The sequence below is a fragment of the Monodelphis domestica genome, chromosome 3 (assembly GCF_027887165.1).
Source record: "Monodelphis domestica isolate mMonDom1 chromosome 3, mMonDom1.pri, whole genome shotgun sequence".
NCBI classification, from domain to species: Eukaryota; Metazoa; Chordata; class Mammalia; order Didelphimorphia; family Didelphidae; genus Monodelphis; species Monodelphis domestica.
In genome coordinates this window covers 81,897,475-81,916,776 of record NC_077229.1, presented here as the reverse complement: position 1 = coordinate 81,916,776, position 19,302 = coordinate 81,897,475, and the positions used below count along the sequence as shown (strand labels likewise).

Below are 19,302 nucleotides of genomic sequence, written 5' to 3'. Positions count from 1 at the left end.
CACCTGTTTCTCTTTTCCTGCCCTTTTCTCCTCCTGGCTCTCATTTTTGCTCTGAAGAACTCATATAGTCCATTCTGTTCCCAGCCTTCACTGTAAGACATGTATGTTTTCCTGAACAACTAATTCTGAGCATCTCTTCTTCAGATGCCATATTTTTAAAAAAAAACAAACTTCATGGAATAGGTATGTAAAATCTGGATCAGAAATCCCCAACACCCTGGGCCATGGCATATTATTATTCCTAGTAGCACCAAAGGAAATCTTCAACTCAGAACTTTCTGCCATAATGTAATTTGATGGGGAAATGGACACTCTTTGCTTGAAATACTCTTAGCAAGTGACTACAGTATTAAATAACTTCTAATTTTTACCATTCAATAAACTCTTCATACTTTCTCTCATTTTAATTAAACAAATTAAATTCAATTCAACCAAATAAAAAGTGACTATACAATATAGACTCTTAGAATACTGGGAAAAGAACAGACTCAAGCAGAATGTGTTAATTGCTCAGGATGGGTCAGAAAAGCACGAAAGATTCAGAAGGTAGAGATTAACTTTCCTCTTGAATCAGGAAAGGTTTCTGTAGAAGGTAGGACATGAATTAGACTTCAATGGAAAACTGGATTTTGAAGTACAATGGACAGTAAATACAAATGCAAAGTAAGATAAAGTGAAAGAGATTGGGAATAATAAATAATATATTGAGTGAATAGAAAAATGAAATAAAGACTAGAGAGAACCAATGGAATTTCAGCGCAGTTTAACAAGGTCGGGGATAATGTGAAGGGTTAAATGGTTTTATATCTGGGACCCAGACCTGGCTGAATTAAATTTGTCTCTTGTTTTAGTTCTCCTTTGATTTCCTTGACTACCCTATCAGCATGGAGGGTTACCAAGCTATTAAAAAAAAAAACAACTAACTTCCCCAAGGTCAAATGGCTGGTTGGTGGCAGTGCTGAGACTAGAATCTCCATACTCTACTCTCTCTGGGCCATACTGACTACACCATACCCACCCTTACCTGTTTCTAGGTCTATCATGGGATGGAGGGCTATAAAATGCCTCCACTGCGGCCAAGAGCCTCTCGCTGGGAGGCATGGGGGGTGGAAGACGTATGTCTTTTGGATCCAAAGGCTTATACTCATGATCTTCTAGCTGCAGGAGATAAAAACATACATTTGAAACACCACACAATTCATTTATCAAGTCAATTCAAATAAACATTTATTAAGCACTTCTTTATGCAGGGTACTCTGCTACACTCTAAGGGTGCAGAGGTGGAACATGACAGTCCTGCCCTCACAGGGCTTACAGCCTAACAGGAAACTAAGACATGCACACAAATAACATTTAAGTTAGAATGTGAGGACAAAGTAACACAAGAAACAAGGAGAAAGGTTAATTCCAAACTGCAAAGAGGGGAAGAAAGAGGAAATCAAGATCACAGGGTGTCAGCTGGAAGAGACAGGCCTCAGAGGCCATTTAGGCCAATCTGTATTTGAACAAGAAACTGCCAATCATACCCGATAAGGCATCACCAAACCTTTGCCTGGATTCCTCTGCTGAGGAGGGAGGAATCCTGCTATTTCCCCAGGCAGCCCACTCCATTTTACTGTGACTCTAGTTTGAAAATTTCCCCCTTTATATAAAGCCTACATTTTACTTCTCTACTTCCATTTGTTGTTCTTGGTTCCATCCTCTGGGGCCAAGAAAAACCTGTTTATTTAATTCTCCATATGAAAGTCCTTCAAATACTTGACAGTTTTCTCATGCCCTACCTCCAAGTCTTCTCTAAACTAAACAAAGACCCTCCTCTCCAGGGTTCCATGGGATCCTCATGGGGCATGAATTTGAGGGCTTTCATCATGTTGGTTGTGCTCCTAGGAACTGTAAGTTTCAAATGTCCTTTTGAAAATATGGCCTCAGAGCTGAAAACAGGCCTCCCCATGGGTCTCCAGGACAGAATTCAGCTCTTGGGGTTGCTCTACCAGGTTTGTTCCCTCATTCCAAACTGGTAGTCTATGAAAACCACAAGATTATTGTAGATCATCAGATGCATAGCAATGCCTCTCTCAACTTCATAATTATGCAAGTGATTTTTAAGAATCCAAATATAAGACATCATTCATTTTTGAAGTTCAACTTTAGCCTGTTAATAATGTTTGGATCTTGCCATCTAGTATACTGGCTATTTCTTCTCAGCTTTGCAAATTTGATAAGCATGCCATCTGTGCTTTTATCTAAGTCACTGAAGAACAGCACAAGGCCCAGCACAGATTCCTGGGTCACTGTCTTGGAGATTTTCCAAGCTGATATGACATTATTAGTGATCCACCTTGTAACTAGCCCATATTTCTCCATCTTTTCAACAAAAATAGCACAAGACTTTGCTCCATAAGACTTTTCTGCAATATTCCCCTGGAATGCAACTAGAAGGTATCTCTATCAAAAAAAGAAAATGAATTTGGCCTATTCTGCATGGCTATGTACTAACTGTATTTGTCCATTAACGATTCCTTTAATTAACATGTTCTAAATTTTTTTCCCCAGCAATCTAAGTCAAGATGGCCTGTAGCCAAATGATTCTTTTCTATTCCCTAAAAAATAAATTGGCCACCCTCAGCCCTTCAGCATGTCCTCAGTTCTCTCCACTATCTCTACGATCTGGGACACAGGCTCTTAGGATGTACTTCTTTAGGAGCAGGTGATCTGAATTCTTTCTGGCTGACCAGGTGCTTTCTATGTCCTGACTTAGCTTGGATATCAACTTCTTCTTGGCTACATTTGTTCTGTCATTTCCCATCAAAAGATTATTTTTTTCACAGAGAATATAGGCAGAATAAGGGCCGAATAGCTGTGCTTTGTTTTCATTAACCTAACCCAAAGTTCTGTCTCTCTGATCTAATGAAACTTTTAAAAAGCCTTATTCATTATCCTTAAGTTTTCCTTGCCAGCCTGACACTAACCTTGATATTGTTAATCCCTTCTGAGGACACTCTTGTTATCCATCCTTCCATCTTCTGTACATTTTTTTAAAATTCCACTAAGTTGGTTGGTGAGTTCCCTGTGCACCCATGTTAGTGTCTTTAAATGACTCCTTTTTCCTCTATGTCAGAATTGTTTCTCTTTGTGACTTCGGACTTTGTTCTTGATTTCGCACACCTCTTAGGCCAACTTCCCGTGAGTGATTTTAGTCCACAGGATCCTAACTATCAATTTTCTGAATTCTTTGAAATATCCATATTGTTTTTCAAACACCATTTTCTATTGGTTAGAATTGATTACATTTCTCTTTGTTTGTTCCTCTACTTTTTGAAGGAAGAATCCTTTTTTTTTGTTTTTTAAACCCTTACCTTCCATCTTGGAATCAATACTGTGTATTGGCTCCAAGGCAGAAGAGTGGTAAGGGCTAGGCAATGGGGGTCAAGTGACTTGCCCAGGATCACACAGCTGGGAAGTGTCTGAGGCCAGATTTGAACCTAAGATCTCCCATCTCTAGGCCTGGCTCTCTATCCACTGAGCCACCCAGCTGCCCCTGGAAGGAAGAATTCTTGGACCAAGTGATAAGATAAGTACTGAAGCCAGGGGAGGATTTCCATAAGTGGGCCTGGGCATGGAGGGCTAACATGCACATATGTATAGAGGCAGGGGATGTAGGAATGTAGCTTGTGGAGGGGAACAACAGGAGATAAAAGCTGGAAAGATAGTTAAGGGCCTTGAACAGCTTTGGCATTTTTTCTTAAAGGCAATGGGAAACAACTGACAGTTTTTTGAGCAGGGGAGAAATGTGGCCAGACCAGCCTATGTGGTAGGAAGATTAGTGGCCTATGAAGGCTGGACTGGAGAGACAGACGAAAACCAATTATAGAGAGTAACACAGAGGTGTCCAAGTGGTAAGAAGGCTTAAATTAATTTGGTAACAGTGAAGTAGAATGGAAGAAGCAAAAGAACAAGTTATTAGAGAAATTCATAGGACTTGGCAACTAATTTATAGAAAGGGTAAAGGAGAAGGAAGAGTCAGATTTTTCCAACAAGTATTTTTTTATTGAGTTCCTATTGTGTGCTCTGCTAGCTGTGTGGCTTCTTTTTGATACCAGAATCAGTAAACACCATCTTTGAATACAAAAGGATAGCAATGCTCCATATACACGGCCTTTTCAGCAACTGAAAACAGTGTATCACCTTTCTTACATAACTAAGCATCTTTCATCTTACAACTCAGCTGTACTCATAATCTCATACTGATGCTTCTTGAGAGCTAACCTGGGCTGTGGATCTGCTATGGGCATGAAGCTCTAGTTATGCCTAGCAGACAGGCAGGAGTGCTTGCAGGCCACTGGAGAGAGGCCAAGGTTGGTCTGGTAGAGAGAGCAGCAACCAACAGCCCTTTCCTCCCTTACTACAACTCGGGGTAGAGGTCTTCAACATAAAATGGAAGAGTTAGGGCTTAAGGTATTTTTGGAATTAAACTGGCTTCTAGAGCTTTTATGTGGCTAGCCCTAAGGCTGAAAAATCAAACAGGGCCCTGGTGAAGGATAAGTGACTGAAGAGAAATGAAGGCAGCACACCTATCCTCTTCCATTCTGTCGTTTCCTCTCTTAATTATTAATAGATTATTATTACCCACTTATTTGGGCCCTTATTATCACTCACCTGGACCATTGTAATAGTCTCCTCACTGGCCTGATGAGTCTTCCTAAGGTGCCAAATGAATCATTCTCATATACTGGGACTTCTCTGCTCATCACTTGTCAATTGTTTTCCACTGTCTAGTCTACCTACCAAGCAAAGGTGAAGGTCCTTCCAAGCAGGCACCATTCTCCCTTTCCATCTTTCTCTCATACCTTGCCCTACTGTGTATTCTACAACTTCACCAAACTAGACAATGTCCTGTTCCCTCCACATATCCCATACTGTTCCTATGCCTCACTGTGCTCTCTCTGCTGACCCTTGATCTCGAGCTATTAAATTCCTGGGCATCTTGAATCACAATGGTAGAGCTGGAAGGGGGCACATTATGAAATCTCCCTCATTTTAGAGATGAAGGTCCTGAGGCCCACTGCATGACCCTTCCTCTGGAATGCCTGATCTCCTCCTTTGGGTGGAAGTAGTGTCTCCTTTCTTAGACCTGGCATAGACAACTGCACCAATTCTACAACCTGATGGACTTCTCTGGAGAGGCAATGGAGAGTAAAGGACAGAGATCTTGGGAGTTGGAAGGGACCTGGGCTGGACTCTGACCTCAGTTACAAGAATTTCAGCCAAGTCACTTCACTTATCTGAACCTTAAAATGTGGACCCTAAAGCATGGAATACCCATCTAATAGGGCAGTTGTAAGCAGTGCTTAGCAATCCTTAGGGACCTATATAAATGTGTTATTTTCTGAGTCTATTTTTTGCTATATATATATATATATATATATATATATATATATATATATATATATATATATATATATATTTATTGTAGTCCCATTACAACAAAACTTCAGGAGGCAAGGATGGCATCCAATTCATAGAAGGAGAGAATCTTAATTTGAAGAAAAATGAGGTCAAATGGTTTTCTCTATTCCTGAAAAGGAATCTTCTCTATAGCATCTTTGACAAGGAGTCATCCAGCCTTTAAGGGTTTGAAGACTCAAAAGAAAGGGGAATGCTAGCCTCCAAAGGAGCCATATGACTTTCAGACTGCTCAAACTGTTTAGTCTGTCCTGTGAGCCAGACCCAATCTGCCCCCCTATAACTCCCACTCAATGCTCCTGGTTCTGACTTCTGGGGCCCAGCAGGAGTCTAAACCATCTTGCACAGGAGAGCCTTTAAATCCCTGTGCTGCCTCTTTGCCAGGTTAACCATTCCCTCATAAGACATGATCTCTAAGCTCTTTCAACATTCTAGTGGATGCTCTCCAGGTTTTCAAAGTCCTTCTTAAAACAGGGCATCCAAAAAATGAAATTCAACAAACATTTATTAAGTGCATAAATTGTGCAGAGAACTGTACTAAGTGCTGGTAGAGATACCAAGTTTAGATAAGCCAGTCTCTGCCCTAATGGAGCTTACAATCTAGTAAGAGTAGAAGAGTACATAATATATTACATGCATTAGAGTGAAAAACAAAATGCTCACTATCTAAATAAGGGAGGAGGAATGCGGTATCGATGGGAGGAGAGGGAAGAGAGGGGAGGGAAGGGCATTCCAGGTGTAGGGAACAAGATGAGCAAAAGACTAGAGGTCAGAGATTCAAAGATTTAGAGTTGGAACATACCTCAGCAAGCATTTAGTTTAGCAGCTCTCTCTGCAGAGAAAACTGAGGCCCAGAGAAGTCAAATGACTTACCCAGGGCTACACAGGTAATAAGAAACAGAGCCAAGGTTTGAACATAGTTCTTCCAACTCCAAACAGTGTTTTTCCCACTACATACATTACTCTCACAGTGAGTGACAAAGTTGTACTGATCTTTCTATCTCCCTTAGCCTGGCATTAAGCACAGGCCCTCCCCCCCCAACCCTCCCCCCCCACGTATGCATTTAACAAATGTTTGTGGCAGTGAATTTTCCATAAAAGTAAAAGCAGTTTAGAGACAAGAAGTGATTACGCAACTGGAAGGAATGGACGAACAACAGCCAAGCATCACTGAAGGAGAAAATTTTCACAGACCAATCCAGCTTTGGCAACAGCTCCTGGCTGAGAAGTCTCTCATATCCTATTTTTAAAAGATACCTGAGTAGAGTCCACCCGGTAAACTAGAATGGGAAAAGTAAGGGACGAATTTTAAGTAGTCATTACAAAACTGATGGACACAGGAACCAAAATGGGAAGCAGCTGTTAAAAGAGAAAGTGGTACATGGACATATGTAAAACACTATGTTGGGGAGAGAGAGAGAGAGAGAGAGAGAGGGGGGGGGGGGGGGAGGGGGGAGGGGGAGAGGAGAGAGAGAGAGAGAGAGAGAGAGAGAGAGAGAGAGAGAGAGAGAGAGAGAGAGAGAGAGAGAGAGAGAGAGAGAGACACACACACACCTCAGGGCAGATAGTGACTGGCAAAACTGCCCAGAAATGGACCGAAGCAATGAGAATTTCACTGCATTTCTGAGTTCTGCCACTTTACCTTCACGAGAGGAGCCATCAGTCCAGCAGGTAGATCAAAGTATGGGACATTGGGGACCAAGCTGGGGTCATCATGATTCATGTGAGGAGGCCCTTGCCTTCGCATGTGAGGAGGCTGGCCATTGAAGCCATGAGGGGGAGGCCCAAAGTCTGGGTGCTGTGGTCCACCCCACGGGGGATGTTCATTGATCCCAGGATGAGGCAACCTGTGGCCAGGATGGTGATGAGGAGGTCCCATCTCTACACACAAAGGACAGAACATAAGGACTTATGGGCTATTATAGGTCAAATGATAAATGGTATTCTCAGACAAAATAGTAAAGTTCTCCAGAAAGCAACAATTGAGCTTGGAACCAAGGTTCTATTATTTCCAAATTAATTTTAGGCATCTTCATTAAACCATCAGCATGTAGATAAATCCCTGCACACAGCTCTACCAATTTCCAACAACTCAGGTAGGTAGGGGAGGGTGTGTATCTCTCATTGAGTGAATGAAAGATCCAAGCATAAAACTACCTCCTCTGGACAGATTGTCAGCTGAGCACTAGTGGGGTCACTAAGGTGCCTAGCGTGCAAAGCAGTCATTAGGTGAACCTTATTAGAGGGAACATTTAATTCCATAGAAACAAAACCATAAACAGGTGCTGAACTGAATGGCATGACAAAGGAATTTTGTTTTATCATCAGGGTCCAATCATGATTAATCACTGGTCAGGATCAACAAGACAGGGTCCAATTTTCATGGCATAACAATAGTAGTCTAGAGCTGGACCTGTGACTGTAGACAATATTGGCAGAGAAGAGTTCGTTTCCAATGAAGAACTCTATCAACACAGGTTGGCACCTTCTCTATAATTTATAGGCTCTTTCAAACCCCACTCCTGACTCTTAATCACAGAACTTAAATGGTCTAGCACAGACCTTGCCAATTAGAGTATCATGAAATTATCAAACAAATCTTGCCTAGAGGATTTATGAAAAGAATAGTGATGAAATTTGTAAAGGACAAGATGTGAGGAAGTTACAATATGGGGAGGGAAGGCTGAGGGGGGTTCCCCAAACATCTTGTGGAATATTTGGGAATTTAAGTAAGGACTCATGATTTCATTGGGGAGCTCTGGATTTCCAGTCAGCTCTACCATCTAATGCATAGGCAACCTTTGGCAAGTCACCCTTTCTGGGCCTCACTTTTCCTATCCTCACAATGAGGTAGCCAAACCAGACAATATTTAAAGTATCTTCAGCTTAAGATCTTACTGACAAACACCTAACCCCATCATACTTTAAGCAGATGATCTTGAGTTGGAGTTGGTGTGGCTGAAAAAAAAAATCCCACTCAAACAGCCATAGTGCTGGGAGTAAACTTCTCCCCAATTCTATCAAGTAGGTCTACACCTTAAGTATCTCCAGCTGGATGGGACTTCCCCAAGCTTGTGCTCTGTGAGCACAAGAACCAAGAGCCAAGGCTCATTTGCAAAGCACAATGAGGCATCGGAGTGCAACTATAATGGAGATCTTGGAGGGAAGAGGAAATATCTATTTACAAGGGGGAAAAGTCTGGTTAAAATTTCCCTGTTTCTTCCCCATGCCCAAACAAAAGCATAAATGCAAAGAGAATTATCAATGGGTCACTCACCAGCTGGAAAGTCTCCTTGAGGGTAGTCAAAACGATGAGGGTATGGGGGTCTCTCAAAAGGATGCCGAGGGGGAAAATCTTCCTGCATGAATCGTGGTGGGAAGCGATTGAAGTTGTGGGGGTGAGGAGGCTGGTTGAATTGTGGATGTTGCTGATGGGGAGGAAATGGTCCCCGGAAGTGAGGTGGTCGCTGCATTCGAAAGGGTGGTTCTCTCTGACCACCACCCCAGGGAGGCTGCTCATGCTGATTATTCCAAGGGGCATCAAACTGATTATTCCAGTTGGGATCTGGTTGGTTATTCCAAGGAGGGTCTCGCTGATTGTTCCACCCTGGATCCCTCTGTTCATTCCACATTCCTTCATGGTTGTTGTTCCACGGAGGACAGTGAGGGGGTCCCTGGTGATGAGGGTAAGGAGGCTGGTCAGGAGGCTATAAAAATAAAGAACATAATAAAATAATCTACTTTTAGGCCAGTTATGGGAGGACAAAGGCACACATGTTTTCATACACAAGTCTTAGGGTTATTAGCACTCAGCACCCCTCAGCTCATTTACGCTGTTGACAGGCTTACTAAGCTAACACATCCAGGGTTCACTAGAGTCCAATTCTGATGCTTCAGCCTGGTATGGAGGCAGCTAGGCCTACAGAGCTAGAATAGTTGCAAATACAAACCTAGTGATCACACCTTTATGTCTGCCACCTAAGACCCAATCTACATAAATGAGATAAGCCTCATCACCACACTGGCTGCACAGAGCAATGAAATTATTAGCCAGCAAAACTCATAATGAATATATAACTAAGCCAAGGAGAAGTTTGTGATTTTGTGATCAACAGAATCACAAAATCACAGATCCTTTGAGTATTAAAGCATAAATCCTAGAATCATAATGAGGCACCAGACTTGGTCAGGAAGACCAGCAAATCCAATCTCAGAATATTCCTGGGACAGTTGCTTATCCATGTTTGCCTGTTTCCTAATCTGCCAAATTGAGTTGGAGAAGAAAATGGCAAATCACTCTAGTATCTGCCAAGAAAACCTCAAATGGGGTCTTGAAAAGTTGAATATGGAGGAAATTGCTTGCTTTCTCAATGGGTGAGGAGGGGCTAGAGGTAAGGAAAGAATTTGAAACTCAAATTTTAAAAATGAGTATTAATAAACAATAAAATAGGGAATGTCAAGAGCTGGGAGATGGAGGGGGGTCCTTGGAATCTAGATGGTCAGAACTTAGAATCCAGATGTCAAAAGCTGGGAAGGCCCTTAGAAACCAGAATATCAAACCTGGGAGGGCCCTTAAGACACAGGATATCAGAAGTGGTACATAATCTTGGCTAAACTCTAGCTATTATTTAATCCTACTCCCCCTTTGTTTTCAGAATCCCAATCATTCCCAACAGTAAGCGTTCTAAATATTTTCACCTCCACAGATTCATAAGATCTCCTGCTTCACAGAAAAGTCTAAGGATGTCATACATTAATTCCCTTGACTCCTCAAAACTGTTAGCATCAGGGGGCAGCTGGGTAGCTAAGTGGATTGAGAGCCAGGCCTAGAGACAGGAGGTCCTAGGTTCAAATCTGGCCTCAGACACTTCCCAGCTGTGTGACCCTGGGCAAGTCACTTGACCCCCATTGCCTAGCCCTTACCACTATTCTGCTTTGGAGCCAATACACAGTATTGACTCCAAGACGGAAGATAAGGTTTTTTTTAAAAAAAAAACCCTGCTAGCATCACCATGTATTCTTAAGTTGTAGATAAAAGAGTTGGGATTGTGAATTTTAGATTTACTCCAAACTATCTATCAAGATAGAACCAGTAATCATGGGTCACAGATCTAGAACTAGAAGGTTAAGAAGTCCCATAGTCCAGTTCTTTGATTAGACAAGTAAGGAAACTAAAGTGTAGAAAGGTTCAATAACATACTTAAGATCAACTGTGTCAAAATCCAACATTTCCTCTATTATACAATGTTGCCTCTCCTTAGAACAGGTTCCATATTTACTACTGAATTCCTCCCCCCAAATATTTAAGGTCTAACCCAAAAGACATCTATTACCTCATATTCACCATGCAATAGGTCTTGTCTCTCTAAAGTCCTTGTGTTTTATTCTATATTATGGTAGCCAATATATGCATTTCATACTATTAGATTGTAAATTTTATGTGAACAAGTACTACATTATATGAACATTTTATTTCTCCCAGCAGTTAACAAAATATCTTGTACACATTAGGAATTTAATAATATTTTTTTCCATTCTCTGACATTTTCTAACTCTGACAAGACAATGTCAGAGTTTGGAAGGTTCTTAGAGCTCATTTTACAGATGAAGAAACTGAGGCCCAGAGAAGGATACTACTAGTGAGCAATTCCTCAGAAATGTCTTTTTTGAAGAACACTTATGTTGAGGTTTGCTGTAAATGTGGTTCAGATCTAACATATCCTATAATGGAGTAATTTCCTGTGACATTCATGAACTTCCCCAAATGTCCTAATACCCAGGAAATGTTTTAATGAAACAATATACCCCTCCTTCCCTGATACAGTACCTGTTGTTGGCCCCAAGGAGCCACAGGATGAGGCTGGTCAAACCAAGGTGGTTTATTCGGAGGGATTGGTTCATGGGGCCCAGGTCCCCGAGGACCAGGGGCAGCAGCAGGGTCTTGTACCCCTCCTCCTGACGTATCATATTCAGAAGAACCTGGCATTGGGATGGGAGGTTTGTTGTCATCTAAAGGAAAAACAAAAAATCAGTTACATCAGGCTGCCATGTGTCTGGAATCAAAGCAGAAATAGTGACTATAAGTAAAAGCATTAGGACCCAATGTGACCATAAGACATAAAGGAGGTTGTGCCTGAAAATCTAACACAAGATCTTTTGGCACAATTCTTTATTTGTTGTATAATTCCTGTAGAAATCATGTTGAATAAAACCACAAAATACAGTTCCAAAGACGCTGGAGAAACACATTTTCTATAATACCTAAGTGCTTTACTTCCCAAATGGAACAAAGTCACATGATTCTATATCCATTCCTTCTTCATTTCTACAACCTGAATCATCTTTCATTTTATACCTGAAGAGGCATCATGTAAAGAAAGGAGGAGACTTACTCTTCTTGGCATCAATAGACAGAACTAAGAAAAATGAAGAACAAGCCAGGGAGATAGACACCAGTTTTCTATAAAGAAAAAGATTGATGCCACTTTCGGTGCAGATAGAATTAATGCAATAAAACCATTCAGAGTGGGCCTATCAGCAGCCAATTAAAGTACAACTTGCACATGACTGCTCTAGGCTGTAGCAAAGGTTTCTTTTAAATACCAAAATAAATGGTCATTTACAGAGAATTTTAAAATTTGCAAATTACTTTACACATGATTTAAGCCTCAAAAATACCTTAACCTCTTTGAATTATGATGATATTTTATAGCTGGGAAAATTGAAGCTTACACTGTTCAAGACCAAATGAGAAATCTGAGATGAGCTGGTATCAGCCACAATTTCTCAAAATCACTCCACATATCTAATCTGTTTGCCAAGACTTGTCATTTCTATCTTCATAATATTTCTCCTTTCTTTTTACTCACATTGCCTTCAACTAGTTTAGCCTTTTATCACCCCAAGTCTTGACTATTGAAAAAAAGCTTCTGGTGGCTCTGCTGGCCTCAAGTCCCTCCTTAAAGTGATCCATTGTCCACTCAGCCAAATGGCTGCATACCCACCTGGCTGTGTGGTTGGAGGGGCAGAGGGTGCAGGTGTAGGTGCTGGAGGTGGGGCAGGTGGAGGAGGCGTCGATTTCACTTCACTCTCCATAGGTGGGATCTGTATCTGTTGTGGTGGTGGTGGTGGCTGCTGTTGTTGTTGTTGTTGCTGCTGCTGTTGCTGTTGCTGCTGCTGCTGCTGCTGCTGCTGTGCTAAGCTGTTGACAAACTCCTCATGCTGTGTCTTCAATGTCTGTATCTGTTGTTGGAAAGCCATCTGAACTGGCTGTACCACAGCTGCATATTCAATGATCAGTGTTGCCTAAACCAGTGAGAACTAGAAGTCAAACCTGAGCCAAAAGATATTTTACACCAAAGTGTCCAACAACAGGTCTCTCAAAATCATTCTTCACTTTTTAGATATCTCATGGACACCATTTTCTTTTTACATCACTGTAAAGTTCCCAATGACCTCACTGTAAAAGACTTTTAACTTTAACCCTATCCAATGTCACCTAATTAGATTCAATCCAATATTTTAGTCTGCCAAAATTTACCCTCCCTCAAAACAAGTAAAGTTAAGCAAAACAAACCAAGACACTGGTGACTGTAAAATGTAGGAGTTTGACCAAACCCCTGACAATTTGTAACCCAGCTCTGTAGAGCACCCAAGTAAGGAAGGGTGGTATGTTTACTCTCCATTCATTAGTAAGTTACCATTTATTCTGGGCAAGTTCTATATACGTTCTCTGGTCTCAGCTTCCTTCCAGTTCCAAAAAATTCAATAATAGTTTGTTCCATCAGGTGTCTACAAATAAGACACTTTGGAAAACTAAAAATTGCTGCTAGATCAGAAGGGGGGCAGGGACAAGGTTTTCTGATCTGATTTGCACCTAATTTACCTGATTCATGCTATTAAAAACCAAGTGGAAGGTTGTTCACACTAACCTGGTACTGCCCAAGCCCAAGAGCTGGGCTCTGCAACTGCTGGATAATTGACTCATCAAAATAACCATTCTTTTCCCACAACTGGAGAAGCTGAGTAGAGGGAAGAGGAAGGAAGAATTAAGACATGGAAATCATCCTTTTTTTTTCAACCTTTAAATATTTCCAGGCTCTCTCAAAGCCAAGAAGGATGGGAAATGCAGACATCCTACTTACCCGAGCTATTTTCTGCTGTTTATCCTCTTCCACAGCTAAAAAGCTGGTACAGTAAATGGGAACCACCACTTTCTGCAAGGCAGCGAGTAAATCCCTTGCTTGCTTCCGCTGGCTAAAAAGGGAAGAGAAGTTTCCTGTGTCACACTCAAAGCCCCATTGAATCAGTTGGCACCTTCTAGGGAAATATAGGAAGGGAACTATGGCCCTAGAGAAGAGGAGAGGCCTTCCATTCCCCATCCTTAAAGGGGTTCAGTGCACATGGCATGATGCTCATAGTCAAACCCAGAGGTACCCAATCTTTTTCTTAACTCCTTTCTTCATCATAGAAAAAGGCAGGATATTAAAAAGTGACTGGTGAAGACACAAAACCATAAAAATTGAAAAAAAGAAATGAAAGCAACACTCTTAGCAATGAAGAATTCCTAAGAAAATAGGAAGGCTGTTTGATAGCAACCAATGTCTTACCCTATGTTTACCACATGCTCCGAAAGAGTAGGTGACCAAAACAGAAAAAACTTGATATGATAATGTAAGGAGGTTCAATTCACAATTATGGTTATGGTGAAAATGCTTTTATAGATAAGAGAACATCATGAAAGAGATGGGCTTTTAATTATACAAAATTGTAAAGTTTTTGGGTGAAAATCAAAATACCCTTGAGTAAGAACAGAAAGTAAGAAGAAAAAAATTCTTGCATTAAATATTTCTGATAAGATTTGGGTATCCAAAATATAGAGAAACATACATAGACAAGAGTCATACTCTTAACAGATAAAAGGAAAAAGAAGTTTTAACAAGTGATCAATCATTGTATGAAAAATTGCTCCAAGTTATTAAGAGATATGTAACTTCAAACAAGTCTGCAGTTCTCCTTTACAATAGGTAAAAGTGATTTTTAAAAATGGAAACAATCAATGTTGAAGCAAAAGGCAAGCACACCAATACATTGCTGATGGAGCTATAAATTGGTCCAACCATCCTGAGAATCCATTTGGAATTACATGAAATAAAGCCACTAAAATGGTCAAGTTCACCAATTCAGCAATCTCACTCCAGGGTGTATTCCCCAGGAAGTCAATGAGAGGAAGAGAAGCTCAATACATAATGTTTACACAGTATTGTGAGGTAGCAAAAAGTTAGAAACAAAATGCGTTCCTGTTGACTGGAGAACTGGGTGAGCAAATGGTAGCAATGAAGAGGCACATGCTATTTGATGGGAGCAATTATTTTTACAGGGTTTCATTTTGTGGAATATGTGTGCAGCACCTAATGAACCTAGGTCACTTTTGGATATCAAACTTAGAAGACTCCATACTAAATTTATTTCAGTTAGCTCAACTACCAGGTAGGTGCTGCATCTTGTGCAATACTCATGTTTTGCTGTTCTCTTTCATTACAGTTTAAGTTCTGTAATTTTAAAGAATGATTATTACTCCAATAAAATATATAGAAGCTCAAAAACTTAAAAGGTGAATTTCTGGGAGCTATGGCAGCAGTCCTTGCTGGTGATGAAGGAAGGGTAGGGGTAGGGGTAGAAGTCAAATGCTTCCAGGATCATACAGGCTGGGAACACAACAGGCTCAGTCACATTGAACAACAAAGCAGTGTAGTCAGAAAGATAAAATGAAACCAACTAAAACTGTGAAACTGTCTAAAATTAATCCTCAGAAGCAAAGGCCTTCAGATGGGCCTGGTCAATGATTCCTCTATAATCCAGACCAGGTGACTATAGTGAAACTATTCAGAGCCCAGGTGACCCTGTAGAATCTGGATATTTTCAGACTGTAAACCATCTGTGTCTCCCCCCCCCCCCAATTTTTTTTTGGAAGAATTTTTTTCTCCTACAGTTCTGAAAGTCTTGCCCTCTGAGGAAGAGATGGCCTCTGATAAATATATTGATAGACTAAGAAGTAAAATTGTTCTGGAATTACAGAAATTCTCATAGGGAGATAGAATACTGCCAATATGTTCTTGCAAGAAGGGCAGATAGGTAGGAGAGTGGAGAGAGTCAAGCCTGGAGTCAGGAGGATCTGAGTTCAAATCTGGCCTCAGACACATCCTAGCTGTATGACCCTGGGCCAGTCACTTAACTCCAATGACCTAATCCATAACATCCTTCTGTACATAATAAAATATTGATCCATTACAAATTATGAATATGAATGAGGACTAGTAAGAAGTGATACAGAATGAAGTCGAATCAATAGGATTAAACAAGGATTTCAGTAACATACATGACTGCAATAAAAAGTTGCCCTGGAGAACTGATTAAGAAACTTCTCTCCTTCTTAGAAGAAATGTTGCGTCTATGTATGTAAAATTTGGACTACACTACCACTGCTTTGCCAGTTGCCTTTGTTTACTTTTTTTCTGCAAGAACAGGTTCAGTGGTAAGGGCAATAAAACTATCAAAATAAAAATTTTAACTGAACAAGTATACGAGGAATGTGTATCACAATTAATTTTCTTATCCTTTCAAGATACAAATAGCTGGGAAAGACAGGAATACAGTGGATAACTGAATCAGGATTAAAAAAGATGATAGGCTGGAATGATGGCAAGGAGTAGGGAAGGGATTGCAGAGTATAACAAATACTTATAAATACAGCTTGCAGGGGGAGGAGGGTTCATACTTAAATTAAAGTTGAGAAATTTGTAGAGAGTGGGGTCCATACACATAGTGATAATGATTTGCTATTTTTTCCTAATAGTGAGCTACAGTAGATTGAATAAAGGAAGGAAAAAAGAGATGCTAGATATCTTTCAGGAATAGGAATAGTCATGGTGAAAAGTGTCAAAAGAGTAACAAGATTTTTAGAGCTCTCTTAAAGAGGTAATGATTAAGAATGGACTGGACAATATATTTAAAAGGGGGCTAATAAACTGGATAAAGTGGTAGTAGTCAGAGGCTATAAGTGAGAGATATGAAGTTGTGACTGGATGGTGCAACTACTACATTTGAGACCTTGGAAGTAGAAATATGAAGATTCATTTCTGGTAGGTTACTAGTATGAAGTAGATATGTCAACTGGGAGGTCAACGAGTTGAATTGAAATTACTCTGGAAGATAGCAGGTATCAAAGGAAAAAAGAAAAAGCATGAATCAGGCACTTACCAATAGCTAGCATTTACTTTACATTTTAAGGTTTGCAAAGTGCTTACAAATATTATCTTATTAATCCTTACAATAATCAAGGAAGGGAGGTGCTCTATTATTCTTCCTCTTTTACAGATAAAGAGAAGGAAAAATGTCACATTGCTAGTAAATGTCAGGCTGAATTTGAACTCAGGCCTGTCCTGACTAAGATCAATCTCCATCCACTGTGCCATTAGCTTCCTATGCAGAAAGATCTAAGGAAGACATAGTGAGTGCTGACAGAAAAGAGTGACTCGAAGAGTTTGGATTTCCAAAGAAGAGAAGTTTAAATTAATAGCACTCAATAGGGTGGCAGAGCATGGAAATGAAGGAGAAGTGGAATGATAACAAGCTATAATAATTCATTTATATGTTCATAATAGTACTTCATAGTTTACAAAACATTTTCTCCACTACTATCTTTCTGATAGGTAGGTAGTATAAGTATTATTTTACATATAAAATGCTTAGCACAGTGACTAGCAACATAGTAGGCGCTAAACAAATGTTTGTTTAGCATAACTGAGTGACTGACAACCACTGACTGGCTAGAGGTGAAGGGTGTCAGAAGATCATAGGATTTCAAGCTGAAAAAGATCAGAAAGATCGTCTAGTCAAACTCTTTCATCTTAAAGATGAGAAAACTGGGACTCAGAAAAGAGATCTGACTTGTACAGGGCACATGGGTAATAAAACAGTGGGATCTGAACCCATGTCCTTATTCTCCAAAGACAGTGGCTCTTTCCACTACTTTGAAATAATTTGCTGAGTGTTACACAGGTGGCAAGAGGTCAAGCTGAAATTTGAATCCTGGTTTCCTAACTCATGCTTGGACAGTAGAAAGATATACACTATCTCCATGGAGTTAGATTTCAGCTAAAATAAAGAAGTATAAGGAAAAGCTTCAAAAATGTTTTAGGATAAAGGGGAATTCTCCCACAACGAAACTACAAGATTCATGGATGGGCGGAAGTTGAAGTGGCTTAATTCATGGGCACGAGAGAGTATTTTTTTAAGGAGAATATAAAACCTGGACAGAATGAAACAGTGGTTTGGTGGAAGACAAGTGTAATCTTACCAAGGTAAAGGATAGTGAAGACACAACCCAAGTGTTCAAAAGAATCTGGAATTATGATATAAAAGCACAGAAAGGGTAGGGGGAGAGAGAGGGGCAGAGGGGGAGAGAGGGGCTGGGGTGGGGGGGAGAGGGAGAGAGAGACAGAGACAGAGAGACAGAGACAGACAGACACAGGAGATTGTGGACTTGGATAAAACCTTGAACGTCACTCACATACATAAAATTCATCACGAGGGATCCAGAATGTGGACAATTCAAAATAGTCAATCCATTCTCTTTGCTAGGGTCATCCAAAGACATGCACGTTAAACTAATCTCATCTTCCAACATGAAAGATTTAATGATATCCTCACTACTAAGAGATCAAGCACAGAGTCAAATGGAGACAGACTAACAAATTAGTTTCAGCACAGGCTATGCCATCAAAAGGAGTAATCTTTGAAAAGATAATACAATCTATATGTGTGTTTCTATACATACATGTAAATAACTTCATCAGTAACTTCATTATAGGCTCTGTTTAGTATTAATAAGTTAGATTTCTGGGTCTGAGGGGAAGGGCAGATAATGGTATGCAAAAGAATAGTAGATGAGATAGAACAGAAAACCAAGAACCTTGAAAGGAATGCACAGTTGGGTAGAAGAGCTACATATCCTGGAAGACAATCCAGAAAAGAGATTTAATAAAAGCCCTTACCAGTGATGTAGAACGTCATTGATAAGATAAATCAAATGCAATCGCAGCTCAAAATGTGCTCCCTCAGCAGTGATTCGATTCCGAAGGTGGCCAGCCATCAGCTCACAGTGTGGGGGAGTCTTGGCATTACTGAACATCCAGTTCTTTCCTGCCTGGAAATGCCAATTTAATAATTGTCAACAAGACGACATATTTAAACATTCTTCAGAATTTTACTTAGAATCATCATGGCAAATATGATGATAAATAGGCCCCTTTTCTGAGGTGTTCCACAATTTACAAAACATTTTCTTCACAAGAACCAAGCTGAGGTCAGTCACTTCAATGATATTATAAAGGATGGACCTTTGCTTGCAAAACACTATAGCAATGATATCAAATATGAGACTCACCACAACTTTCTTAAGACTGGTAGACTACAAAATACACAGTTCCTATTTCACAGATGAAGAAACCTCAAGCAGAAAGGTTGGAGTTTTTGCCCATCATAATATACCTGCTAATGATATGAGGGATTGATCTCCCAGACCCCAGGCTCAGCTCTTTCATCACTATGCCAGTCTCTGACAGGTGACAAAATAGGTTTGAAGGGTGAAGTGCTTTTATCAAGTAAATGGTACAAGCTAGATCCAAACCTTGGCTCTGACTCTTTAGCTCTTCCTGTTAGACTGATTCACAGTCCTAGAGATGGGAAGGACCGCAGAAGACATTCACTACAATCCACCTACTTCTGGCAAAAATTCCCTCTACAAGATTCCTGGTAAGATCTTTCTGAACCCTTCTA

General features: G+C 40.3%; 1 protein-coding gene across 1 annotated transcript in view; it reads right to left on the bottom strand.

Moving 5' to 3' along the window:
- Positions 1-19,302, bottom strand: part of CHERP (calcium homeostasis endoplasmic reticulum protein) — a 30,606-nt gene that overhangs the window by 3,726 nt on the left and 7,578 nt on the right. The window contains exons 5-13 of the mRNA XM_007489733.3: positions 18,519-18,670; positions 13,608-13,719; positions 13,395-13,484; positions 12,468-12,768; positions 11,291-11,472; positions 8,741-9,170; positions 7,106-7,344; positions 1,025-1,158; positions 4-90 (exon numbers count right to left, since the gene is read on the bottom strand). Of these exons, the coding sequence (XP_007489795.1) occupies positions 4-90; positions 1,025-1,158; positions 7,106-7,344; positions 8,741-9,170; positions 11,291-11,472; positions 12,468-12,768; positions 13,395-13,484; positions 13,608-13,719; positions 18,519-18,670 (1,727 nt within the window). The remainder of the gene's footprint in view (positions 1-3; positions 91-1,024; positions 1,159-7,105; positions 7,345-8,740; positions 9,171-11,290; positions 11,473-12,467; positions 12,769-13,394; positions 13,485-13,607; positions 13,720-18,518; positions 18,671-19,302) is intronic.